Here is a 13,145-nt window from a genome sequence, read left to right on the forward strand (position 1 = left end):
TGTGTATATATGCATTGTTTTGGTGTTAGAATAAATATTTATATTTTCATTGTATCAATGTTTGGGAGGTATTATCTAATATAATTCTTATTTTATAAATGAGTGACTAACACTCCAAAAGATTAAATGATCACACAGATATCAAGGTGCAGAGTCAGGACCCCAATCCAGGTCTTCAGATTTCAATTATAGTCCTTGTAGTTTAGAACAGAGTCTGTATCAGAGGTTGTACACTAGAGGCCTGCTTGCAGATGTATTTTAAATGTAAAGAGTTGCCAGCATTTAAGAACCAGGAGATTGCACGTAAAATCTCTGCTTTCTGGCTTTTCTTGAAAAAATGTGGAGAGCTGGCCACAAGCCCAGAACTGACTAGTAGTCGCCTCCTTTAATCTGGCCCCAGTCTCCAGTTGATCATAGCCATTTGCATGCTTTATTCGTTTTTGCCCACTGGCTTGACCTTTGAAGACTTTGAATTTCTCATTTCTAGACTGTGCCATGTCTCTGGAAACCACTTGATAGGGGCTGGACGTGTGGTGCTGACAGTGGCAGTTACTTCTATTTGAGATTTAGTCCAAACTGAAAATATTTTCACTACCTTTAGTAAAATCTCAGAGCTGGAAGTGATATATGCCGTTTACTAATAACTATTAGTGTTCTGTAGTGCTTTGTACTTTACAAGGTGCTTTCACGTGTTTTATTTTATTTAATTGAAAACCTCTTATTTTCCAGAAGGGGGAACAGGCTCAGAGAGATGAAGTGACTTGCCCAAGGTCACAGGTTAATTAGCTAGAGAGCCAGGACTGTTACTGAACCTGAAGTGAGTTCTCTCACTCGTTGCGCAGAAAGCCAATCTCTGACACCGGGTGTAGTGGAAGAAAGTAGGAACTTTATTTTTGCACAGTGCTGAGCAAGGAGAGAGGGCAGCTAACGCTCAAATCCCAAACTCCCCGAAAAGCTAAAAGGAAGGGTTTTTATGTGGGGCTTTAGGTAGGGGAGGGGGAGCATATGGCCTTGCTGGTCGGAGCTTTCCCACCAGCCTGTCTTTGGCCTTGAGACACTTGCAGAGAGGAGGGAGCTCGTGACCTTGCTGGTCAGCAGCTTTCCCACCAGCTCGTATCTCTTTGTGGGGAGGAGATGGTCCAGGTGCTTGTCCTTGACGGTGTCTGTCTCCATGGAGGATAGCGGATTCTGGAGGCAGGAAGCCAGAGAGTAAGCAGGGAATGAGTGTTTTGGTTTTAACCCCATATATGCTGGGTTTAATGTGGGGAAACTGATACCAGGGTCGGTATCAGGACCAGCACTTGGCTCTCTTTATTGTGGAAGAGCACTCATGAAGGGGCCTGCAACATGACTCTTTCTGGATGCTCCCTTAGCTTCAATTTGAAGGCAGCTCCTTGAGGCAGAGTCCTTGAGCCTCTGGGACTGTCAAACTGACTGTTGTTAGGCTTATTTTTCAGCTCAGAATGTTATTTGGTGAACTGTTTAGTTTACTCATGGTAGGCTGTGGTTTTACTCTTTTTAAAATTATTTTACAATGTTTTGGGTACATCTGAAACTAATATCTAAACTTTTAAAACTTTCCCCATTTTTCAGAGGTACTGAAATGCTTCATTTGGCTGTGTTACATTCTAGGAAACTTTGTGTCTACTCTGTCTCAGGTAAGAGACACTTTTTTCTAATGTAGAATTTGTGTTAAAAACTAGCCTTCTTAATATTATATAAGAATAGATATTCACCAATGTTAACTTGGTAGAGAACACAAAACATTTGGTTGAAGGTTTTCTTATCTTGGTTAGCATTTTCCCATTGTTCATTTATTCTTTTAGGTAGTTAGGCTGTTACATTTTCTTGGTCTGCTATTTCCATACTGCATACAGAAATGTGCATGCTTACATTTCTAGTAGGGGGTTCCTTATAATCTCTTTCCTCCTGGTAATTGTGTCCAGGATTGCCTACGACTAATAGAAGCCAATTCTGGGTACTTAGACTCTTAAGACTTGAGTCTTAAGAAATGTTCAATAGCAACAACAAAATTCATTAGATGCTGAGTCATAGTGGTTTAAAGTACATTTTCTTTGGTGAACCTCAAATGTTTTCTTTTTAAAGGTCCAATTTCTTGAGTTTTGGTTGTCTTCACTCAGCCAGACTTCAAGGCACTTGTTTGAGGCTTAATCAGGTTTCTCTGACACATTCTCTGACACAGTGCTGTGGGTACAAGTATGGTAGTTAATTGCGGTTTGGTTTCAGCGTTTTGGTCTTTATTAAATATAAAAGGTAACTTTAAAAAACTTTGTTTCAGTTGTAAGATAAATTTTAGTTAAAGTTGAGAGAGTTAATATTGGGGAAATTTTTTATGGATACAATAAAGCTAAGTATCTATAGGTCTATTCTCTTATACAAAAGATACTCTCCTTTGGAGTTTGCTGTAAACTTAGCTAAGTTTACAAACTATAGCTAATCCTAAAATTAGCTTTTGTGATTTGGATTTCTGTTACTGATTCTCTTGATTTGGGCTTTCTTTGTATTTTGCTTTCCATCTGAGTAATGATTCATATCTACTGTCACTGAGCTGGATATTTCTTAGGCAGTCTCTTTTTGGGGTGAAGATCTGTTAAATTTCAAAGGCAGGTTTGGTAACCTGGCATATGGTGTATCGTAGGCATACTTGTTGAATGAATGAGTGAACTGATTTCTGGGTAGTGCTGAGGCAATTGGTAGTAGCTCTTTATTCCTCTCTACCATGTATTATTTTCTTCCTTCCTTCTTTTCCTTCTCTGTTACCACTGTCATTTTCTTTTCCACTCTTGTTTACATCAGAGGCCTGATATAGTACCTCTCACTGTCATTGTTAAACACTCATTGGTTTCATGGTAAAACATGTTGCTTCTCCCAGTGATAGGGCAAATAATTAGTCTTCCGGAGTAAATGAAGACGGTATGATATAGGCTACGTTATTGCATGAATCTAGTGTACCTCTGTTTTCCATTATAAGCCTGTTAGCTGTGAGTGATATTGTATTAATGAGTTACATAGGCCATGGAGGAGGAGAGCTTACCCACAGTTATCCCTAAATACTTCTTGGAGAGTCAATCTCTTCTGGAGGCTCCCTGGGGACTCTAGGAGCAGGAGAGGGGAGCATCCTAGAAATAGAAATGAGGTTAGGCTTTTGGCCTTCCCTGGTCCCATTTGAACAATGGCCCAGAAAGACAGAACCCTTTAGAGTTCCACTGGGGCGTAGGGCATAGGTGGGATAAAATGTGTGTTTGTCAAAAAAGCTGACTGAAGAAGCTGGCATGTTTGCTCACAACTCATTTATGGGACATTGGTATCTTCCTTCAAATTAGTCTTCAAAATGAAAGTTATTTGCCCTGAGAGTGGTGATTTTATCACTCTTTTATTCTTTGTACGCATTTATAAGGTTTGTATTCTCTGGGGATCAGGAGTTGTCCAAACTACATTCCCTTATGCCCCACCTCACTTCCCTTCTCTGTCTCTCATTTCTTCAGCCTCTTATGATATTTGTAGGCTGACAATTTGTGTATTTTTCCTGGCTTGGCTTAAATTGAGAAGCAGAGAAGTTAATGTTTTTGTTCTCTTGAGTCTGTTTCTTGAGGTTACACACTGAACTTTTACCTAGCTTTTACTGTAACAGGGGAAGCATAAACATTTCTAGTTTAAGTAAAACCACTGGTGTCGGCAGATGAAAGCTTTAGCTGAACTTGACATCCTTACTATCCCCTCCCTGAATATTTTTTGTTTTCTTTTATATGTTGTGTGCTCCTAAAAAAGGTTTGAGGCAAACTAGAGGAAACCTCCTGGATACACCAAACAACTCTAAATAGTCAGAGGCTTCTGTGCTGACTTCTTTTTGGTGGGTGATATGTCATCAAATGCATGCTTCGTATAAATTAACCGCAGGGTCTTGCTGACCTGGAGTTAGCCCATCTTATCATATTCTGGTAAAGTGTCATACGGTGTGTCACATTCCTTTCTGATGGGCTTCAGTTTCTGAGTAAATGGTTACAGATGTGTGAGCTTAAGCCATGCTGATTATGTTCTCTTAAATATTCTTTTCCAAAAATTGTATGCTTCTCAACAAGCGTTTACTAAGCATTTGACATATTTATAAAAGTTACTGTTTGCCATGAGAGGGCGAAAAAATGTGGTCTTTACTTTTGACAGGGTTATATAATCTAATTTGGTTATTGAACACAATGAACCTTTTAACTTACTCTGTAATGGCTATTTCATTTAATATCATTAGATTTCTCAGCAGTTATCCAAAATTGCACCAAAAACTATTGTCAAAGTGACTTTTGATTTTCCAGAGACTTTTTTTTGTTTAAATCAGATCTTGTTTAAGTAAGGCCAATAGCATAAATGTTCTAATATCCATTTACTTTCTCATTGATGAAACTTTATATTAATTTTAGCTATATGTAGACTATAGATTTATACTTACTACATTCAGTCTGTATATGTAAGAGCAAAACCTATATAAATAATTTTAATCTTGTGTCGTTTATGCTTCTCTAGAAAAAAAATGGTCAGAAATTTTAGATTTTCAGATACTACTTTTATTCCAAGGTAGCATCTAAGGAAGATAAATTGTCTTTTGTTCTTCATAGTTGCACTGTTAAGTTTTAAAGTGCTATCACTTGAAATTTTAAAATTTATCAATGTTTTGGGAGCTTGTTCAGAACATAAGTCCCGGTGACATTTTATGCCAAATTTGTTTAAATATTGACTGCCAACCCCTGTGTCTCCTGACCTTCCAGCTAGCAGGCATGTATAAGTGCATTCCTTTCTTGGAGAGGTTGATCTGGTTTTAGGTGCTGAATGACATTTGTAATTTCTGTGGGGACAAACAAATGTTTCTTGTAATTTCTTTTTCTGGTTTGTTGGAGGCTAGAACTCTCCTTAGATTAATGCTGTGAGTTATTTAGTTGGAGTTTGGTTCCCTCCCCTCCTCGTGTTGTTGTGATTACCTATCTGTTTCCCTGGACCTTACTGATTTTAGTGCTACTTAGATCCCAGAAAGCCTTATCTCCTATCAGGGTTAGCTGGTAAATTTGAGTGTTTCTCTTTGTTTTTTATTCTTTTGGTATGTGAAGTCTGTTGTTATCATTTTCAGGGGCATAGATCTGAGTAGATGGAATTCTCCTCCAAGAAATCCTGCCCTGTTAGTTTTTTTCTTTCAACCCTTCACCTTCCAAATGAGGAAGAGAAGGAGAGGCTGAGAAAGGCGGAGGTGGAAATGACGTTTTCGCTGCTGCTTTATTCTGGGAACTTGTCATTGGCTTACCAAGTTCCCTGAAAGTTGTTAAATGATGGGGAACAAGGCACTGGGATATGTAGTGCTGGCTCCAAAGACCTAGTTTGAGTACTGTCTCCTTTACCAGCTGAGTGATTTGGGGGAAATTTCTTTTTTTTTTTTAAAGATTTTATTTTTCCTTTTTCTTCCCAAAGCTCCCCGCTACATAGTTTATACTTTCAGTTGTGGGTCCTTCTAGTTGTGGCATGTGGGAGGCTGCCTCAGCATGGCCTGATGAGTGGTGTCATGTCTGCGCCCAGGATCCAAACCAGTGAAATCCTGGGCCGCTGAAGAGGAGCGTGCAAACTTAACCACTCGGCCACGTGGCTGAGTTTCCCCTGGGGGAAATTTGTTAAAATTTTTTTGAACTTAAGGTGCCTCAATTATAAAATGGAAATAGAAAATATTTCTGTTCTTACAACCTCAATGTATGTTGGTAAATCTTTCTGGACAAAAAAACAAGTAAATTCTGATGTATAAATGTATGTGCACATACATACGCACATATATATTTAGATTGTTTTAATGATGTAGTACTATCCAGATTGGGGACTGTTTCATTTGCTTTATGATTTTTTTTTTGAGGAAGATTAGCCCTGAGCTAACATCTGCTGCCAAGCCTCCTCTTTTTTGCTGAGGAAAACTGGCCCTGAGCTAACATCCATGCCATCTTCCTCTACTTTATATGTGGGATGCCTGCCACAGCATGGCTTGCTGAGCGGTGCCATGTCCGCACCCGGGATCCGAACCTGTGAACCCTGGGCCTTGAAGTGGAACGTGCGCACTTAACTGCTGTGCCACCAGGCCGACCCCTACTTTATGATATTTTAAGTTTTTCTTTAACTTTTGCATTTTTGAATGAATGGTGAAGATGCTTCTTTATGGAAAAATTTGTGTTCTGAATCCTTTTTCTTTCCAACACGTCTTTTAACCATAATGTTCTTGCCTGGTCACTGGGATATAGCTCCAACTTTAAGAACTCTAGAAAGCCTAACAACCAGAGAGTAAATATGGATAAAGAATCTTTTCTTATTTGGAAAGAACTAGAAAGTGATTGTAGCACATATGATCTATTAACTGCAGAGATGGTATTTTTCTTTGTTTTGAAGGAGATTCTTCTTGGCAGACTTCAAATAAAACATATTGTCCTCTTTGCTTGCTGAGAGAAGCTTCAGAAGATTTCTCCACTAAATTAGAATAAATGTATTAGAGGCTTGAGTATTTTGAGAGTTGGGACAGAAAATTGAATTGCTTGAAAGTGCAGGGAATTTTTTCTTAGACACTTTGAGTCATGTCTTTGCTCTGTTATTGTTTATAAGTGCAAGGAACTTAACCTCATTTATTTCAGAGCTGAAATTGGAAGGTTTTGTTGTTAATTAAATAATTACACTTTTACTCAGACATAATGGAAATAGATAATAAAATGTCACCCAAGGTAGTATTTCATCTAATGGTATGATGTAGGTGAGACTTAAATTCTTTTAACTGTGCTGGCATTCTGTGTCATCACTATGCTAATTGTTCATAATACGTAATGTTTTAGTGCTTTGTCATTTTGAATTTTGCTGAGATTGAATTACTTAGAATTGGTGTAGAGGATGAGAAGAAATTAATATTTTTTAATGTAAACAAACACAAAGCAATCCTTTCACTTTTTTCTCCTTAGGAACCTTGGGTAATGTGGAACATGGGAACCAGTATCAGATCAAATTGATGTATGAACATAATCTTCAGAGAATAGCCTGCAATATGACTTATGGATCATTTGGCGGTGTAAAAGGTAATTTGCATTTAATCATGAGTATGCTATTACAAGTACCAGATTTAGAATATTTGGCCGTATAAAAACGGAGGATTGCGTGGTGTGAATCTCAGAGAGAGTTAAACATATTTTATTGGAACCTTTATATTAAAATACTTGAGCAAAATAATAAAAAAAGAAAACTTTACACATTAAAGGTGTTTGATTTTCAAATAACTGGCACTTTTATATGGTCTACAGAGACATTTCTAAAACTGCCTTTTCTTCAAATTTTGTCTTTTATACGTGAACTGACTGAAATTGAGCTTTTTTGTGGTGAATCTGTGTGCCTGCCTCTCAGTGGAAGGAGGGGTTGATCTCCTCCTTGATAGGGGACCCCTGCTCTGTTTGCTATTGGCAGGGGGAAGCTGCCGTCCCCCCTCTACCTCACCCACCTCCGGGACCACCGCAGGGTTGTGCCGTTGTTTCTGCACAAGGGCTCCTGGACTGAGGGCAAGTGGAGATTGAAATTCAGACTGCTCATCATGGCCCGTGCCCTGGCCTGGGAATAAACCTCCTCAGAGGGAGGGTCTTTTTCTAAATTTCACAAAGGCATTACCTTTACCAAGTGCTGGCTCAGCGACGCTGGGTTCCTCCCACCTTGGGAGCATCTTTTTCTAATTAGGATGAGGGCTCCCTGGAGCATGCCCACCCTAGTCCTGGAGTTTCCTGAGTTTCCAGGGCTTGGTGCTTGCTTGTGTTCACGGTTGCTGTTGGCAGGGGAGGGTTTTTATTTACAGCCCGACTCCTCTCACTTCACCGTGACAGCGTGATAGAGGAGCTGTTGGTGAGTGAGGACAAGAAGCCAGTGGGTGACGCTTACCTGTGTGATTTTGTGTGTGTGTGTGTGTACCTGCTGAACCTGTAACTAAGGATTTTATAATATTTTAGCTCTTTTTGGGCTCATGTTTTTATGAGTTTATTGTTTAACCATTGCATTAAAAAGTAGACTATCTATGTTAGATTTTTCTTTAGTGACATGAAAAAATGACTTTATTTTGAAAGTGTCCTTTATTCATGTGAACTCAGCTTCTTCATACATAGCGGTAAAGGTAAGGAATAGAGGTGAATTTGAGTATACCAGTTGGCAGTCAGGAATATTTTGGGTGGCGATGTACAAGTAAAAGTGTTGTGTAGTTCAAGTGGTATGAAACGAAATACTTGGCTGCCTTACAGAATTGCTTAACTTGAGTAATAGGAATGTTTGGTTTGTGGGGTATATGGGGGTATACGTGGGGTATATGGGGGATGTCTAGAGTTAGATGAAGAAAGGAGAGAAAGAGCTAAAATTTGATGGGAAGCTAACTTCTACCAGTTAAGTGTCCTCTCCCAACCTCAACTCTTAGAACTGATTTTCATTCTTCTTTTAAAAAAAGTCTGGCATGATTGGGGGACCTAATTCTCCCTTGTTTAATTAATTATTTTCAATTCTCTTTCTCTTACTAAATCCCCAAAAGGCAAATTGCTAAATTCTATATATCTGGAGTCCAAAAAATTATGATATGAGAAAAAAGTGTTTTGGCTAAATGAAAGTAAGTTTTTGTTTTTTTGGTAGCATCAAGACAATTCTTTAGATCACATATCAAATGTTATCTTATAATGATTGCACTGTACTTTTAATTTTATTGTCAGATTAAGATAATCCAATTAAAATAAAGTTTTGAATAAAATAAAAAGAAGTTCCTTGCTTTTGTGTGACATTTTTGCTGGATTTAATAATGGAATTCCAAAGTAATGACAGTTGCTCCTAGTTTTGAAAATAACTAATTTTCTACTTATATGATACCTTCTCTTAGTTCTTAAATTATGCCTTACATTTAGAAAGTACCTTTTTACAAAACAAGAAGCCATTATGACATGTTTTACTTCTCTGTGGTTAAGCAGAATATTTCACAATTTGACACAGAGAAATATCAGAGTAGCAGAACTAATTATTCCATTTCATGGGTTTGAAGCACTTACATAATGTCATTGTGGTATCTACAAGAAAACATGAAAAAATAGGGGGGTGGTAAATTAGTAAAAATTAGCCATATTAGGAGGTTGGCGGGGGAATGGGGTTACTGCTAATGGGTACAAGGTTTCTTTTTGGGATGATGAAAATGTTCTAAAATTAGATTATGGTGATGGTTGCACAGCCCTGTAAATACACTAAAAACCATTGAGTTGGTACTTTAAAGGGGTGGCATGTAAATTATATCTCAATAAAACTGATATAAAATTTAGCCGTGGGGTAAAACCTGATGCTAGGAAGGTGATAGTGCAGTCTGTACATCCTCTGTGCGCGTGGCCGTGGAAAACGATACAACACTCTTGTAAAGCAGCTTGGCTATTAAGAACCATGAAAATGTTCTTGGATGCCATGTGACTTATGGGACTGTGTATTAGGAAACGATCCAAATATGGCAAAGTTATATGAAGTTGCCATATATTTATTTCCTCCCTCTTTCTGTCTTCCTTTCCTTCCTTTTATATATATGTATTTATTTGTAATATGGAAAAATTAGAAGTGATCTAAATGAGTAATAGAGAACGCCTAAGTAAGTTTTGATTCATACGTTCAATGGGTTACTATGAAGCTATTAGGATTAAGTTTTGTTTGCTTAAATGAACATATTTGAACATAAATCTTTGTCCACATTTCTGATTGTTTCCTTAGGATAGACTGTAAAAGTGGAGTAATTGAGTCAGAAGGTTATAAAATATTTTTTTCTCAATCTGGAAGCTCTCCCCCCCAGCAAATACTATATAAATAAATCATAAAAAGTACAGAACTTAGGGGGCTGGCCTGGTGGTGCAGCGGTTAAGTGTGCACTTTCCGCTTCTCGGTGGCCTGGGGTTCGCCGGTTTGGATCCCGGGTGTGGACACGGCACCACTTGGCAAGCCATGCTGTGGTAGGCATCCCACATGTAAAGTGGAGGAAGATGGGCATGGATGTTAGCTCAGGGCCAGGCTTCTTCGGCAAAAAGAGGAGGACTGGCAGTAGTTAGCTCAGGGCTAATCTTCCTCAAAAAAAAAAAAAAGTACAGAACTTAGGAAGAAGAAAGTAGAGTTACATCAAGATACGTACATTTCAGAAGAAAGCTCTGTGCCTAATGTGCAACTTTCCAGGAGTGAGCATGTCAGTCTTTTAATTTGAAAACTTCCCTGGAGTTGATCTGAATTTAAAAATCCTTGTCTTTGGGGCTGGCCCCGTTGCCAAGTGATTAAGTTTGTGCACTCCACTTCGGCAGCCCAGGGTTTCGCCAGTTCGCATCCTGGGCACTGACATGGCACCACTCATCATGCCATGCTGAGGCAGCGTCCCACATAGCACAACCAGAGGGACCTACTACTGCAATATACAGCTATGTACTCGGGGGCTTTGGGGAGAAGAAGAAGAAAAATATCCTTGTCTTCTACCTTCCTCTGTATTTAAAATGACTTCTTATGGAATTATGTCAGTTGAGTAATTTTTGTTGAGTAATCATGTCAGTGGTCCTCAAGAAAGGAATTCAGCAAAAAGAAAACCTGGCACCATTTTGAACAAATACAAAACAAATACAAAAAAAAAAGGCTGGGATGACAGAGGGAGTTTATTTTATATGTACGTCGGAATGAAGTACCACCAGATGGCAGTCCTCTACAACTTTGGGATTTAGTTCTGCCTTTGACTGAGGTATGGTGAGAAACCACTAATGGAGGAATTTTGATCCCAAATAGTGCTTTGCCTTTTACTAAAAATAAATGTAACTTATTCAAGTTACAGAAAAGTAATGGAGTGGTTTTTTAAAAAACTAGTTATAATAGGTAACATCTCGGAATATACCGTAAAAATGCTTTCTAGCTGGGCTTCTCAGACTTTAATTTGCATTTGAATAACAAGGGGATCATGATAAAAATGCAGGTTCTGACTCTGTAAGTTCGGAACTGGACCTGGGAATTTGCATTTCTGATGGTCTCCCAGGCGATGCCGAGCCGCGGAGATCTGTACTGCTGTTCTGCGTCTAACAAGTGCTTATTCTGTGTTAGAATAAGGTGGTGTTCTAAGCGCTTTACAGGTAGAGTAATTTAAGATATACTTAGTAAACAGTAGAGGAAGGATTCTAATCCAGGCTCTCTGCTTCCAGAATCTTGTGGTGTTAACCATACTAAACTGCTTCCACAACTGGGCTGTGAGTAAATTTACCTTCTTCTTAATTCAGGAAAAAACTCTTTCCTATCAGAAAGGGGTGTATCTTGGTTTGGCCAAAGTTAGTGCATCACTTTGATTTTCCTTTTCTTTCTTTTTTTTTTTTTGAGGAAGATTAGCCCTGAGCTAACTACTGCCAATCCTCTTCTTTTTGCTGAGGAAGACTGGCCCCGAGCTAACATCCATGCCCATCTTCCTCTACTTTATACATGGGACGCCTACCACAGCATGGCTTTTGCCAAGTGGTGCCATGTCCACACCCAGGATCCGAACTGGCGAACCCTGGGCTGCCGAGAAGCGGAACGTACGAACTTAAGTGCTGCACCACTGGGCTGGCCCCTGATTTTTCATAGATTATGGAAAACATGTCGAGTAACTTTTGGGTCAGATATTTCCTTTTTCAATTTCATTTTTTTAGTTGGCGCTTTGTTTTATAGGAGAAGTCTCCTCCCAAAATAATCAGGGAGGTTATATGTGGAAGGGTAATATATTATTTGAAATTAGCAAAAGACTAATGCTTTTTTTAAACCTTTTTTTGTTTGCTGGTTTGTTAAGAAAACCTTTCCAAAACACCTTTTATGCATTTGCGAAAACTCAAAGGTGCATTCATTTGATGCAGTGAGGTTTGGTTTTACTTCAAGTTATGTGCAATGTCTATTGTGAGAAAGGAGTGATAAAGAAATAGGAAATCTAGTTTTGTGAACTAGTTGAAGAATATTTGCCTAAAATATTCCATTATTCAGACTACTACCTGCTATTCCATATGTTTGGTTGGTTGTTTGTTTTTTGGTGAGGAAGATTAGCCCTGAGCTAACATCTGTGCCAGTCTTCCTCTGTTTTGTATGTGGCTCGCCACCACAGCATGGCTTGACAAATGGTGTAGATCCTCGCCTGGGATCTGAACCTGTAAACCCAGGCTGCCAAAGTGGAGTGTGCCAGACTTAACCACTGTGCCATGGGGCTGGCCCCATATTTTAAATTAAAATTCTTTCCATATTATACTTTCTAGGAGGAAGTGACTGAAATGTGCAACATTAATTGCTATTTTGGGCTTTGTTTCACAGAGGTGGGTGTGGGAGATGTGTTTGAAGTTAAAAAATATTTGTAGTTTTTTTGATTTAAATCTAAGCTGCTTTTTTGTAGGAACATGTGACTCTAGGCTTTTTAAAAAATAGTAGTTTAGGGGCTGGCCCTGTGACCAAGTGGTTAAGTTCATGTGCTCCGCTTTGGTGGCCCAGGGTTTTGCCAGTTCGGATCCTGGGTGTAGACATGGCACCACTCATCAGGCTTTGCTGAGGTGGCGTCCCACATGCCACAGCTAGAAGGACCCACAAGTGAAAATATGCAACTATGTTCTTGGGGGCTTTGGGGAGAAAAAGGAAAAATAAAATCTTTTAAAAAAAAGTTAGTTTATCTTTGCTTTTTATAATATTGACAAATTAATGCTTGCAAAATTAGTGACATAAGCATGGACAATCAAATTACAGTTTGGAAATATACTACATCAATTTTAAAAAGGTGGATTTGAATTGATTTAAAATATATTATTAAAATTGGTGGAATTTATTTGGTTTGGTAATTTGAACTCTACTTGTTTTTGAAAAAAGTAACAGGGGGCTGGCCCCGTGGCCGAGTGGTTAAGTTCGCGCGCTCCGCTGCAGGCAGCCCAGTGTTTCGTTGGTTTGAATCCTGGACGTGGACATGGCACTGCTCATCAAGCCACGCTGAGGTGGTGTCCCACATGCCACAACTAGAAGGACCCACAACTAAGAATATACAACTATGTACTGGGGGGCTTTGGGGAGAAAAAGGAAAAAAATAAAATCTTTAAAAAAAAAAGTAACAAATGATGTTTCTG

At 38.8% G+C, this 13,145-nt stretch overlaps 1 protein-coding gene across 6 annotated transcripts in view; it reads left to right on the top strand.

Annotated features, from left to right (window-relative positions):
* The window catches only part of BBS9 (Bardet-Biedl syndrome 9), a 421,646-nt gene that overhangs the window by 17,874 nt on the left and 390,627 nt on the right, over positions 1–13,145 (top strand). For 5 of the 6 annotated variants that reach the window (XM_046670725.1, XM_046670726.1, XM_046670727.1 and 2 more), the window contains 2 exons: positions 1,594–1,658; positions 6,981–7,094. In XM_046670725.1, coding sequence (XP_046526681.1) covers positions 1,594–1,658; positions 6,981–7,094 — 179 coding nt within the window. The remainder of the gene's footprint in view (positions 1–1,593; positions 1,659–6,980; positions 7,095–13,145) is intronic. The other variant, XM_046670730.1, reaches the window with a different exon arrangement.

Source organism: Equus quagga, chromosome 8, assembly GCF_021613505.1.
Source record: "Equus quagga isolate Etosha38 chromosome 8, UCLA_HA_Equagga_1.0, whole genome shotgun sequence".
In the NCBI taxonomy this organism is placed as follows: domain Eukaryota; kingdom Metazoa; phylum Chordata; class Mammalia; order Perissodactyla; family Equidae; genus Equus; species Equus quagga.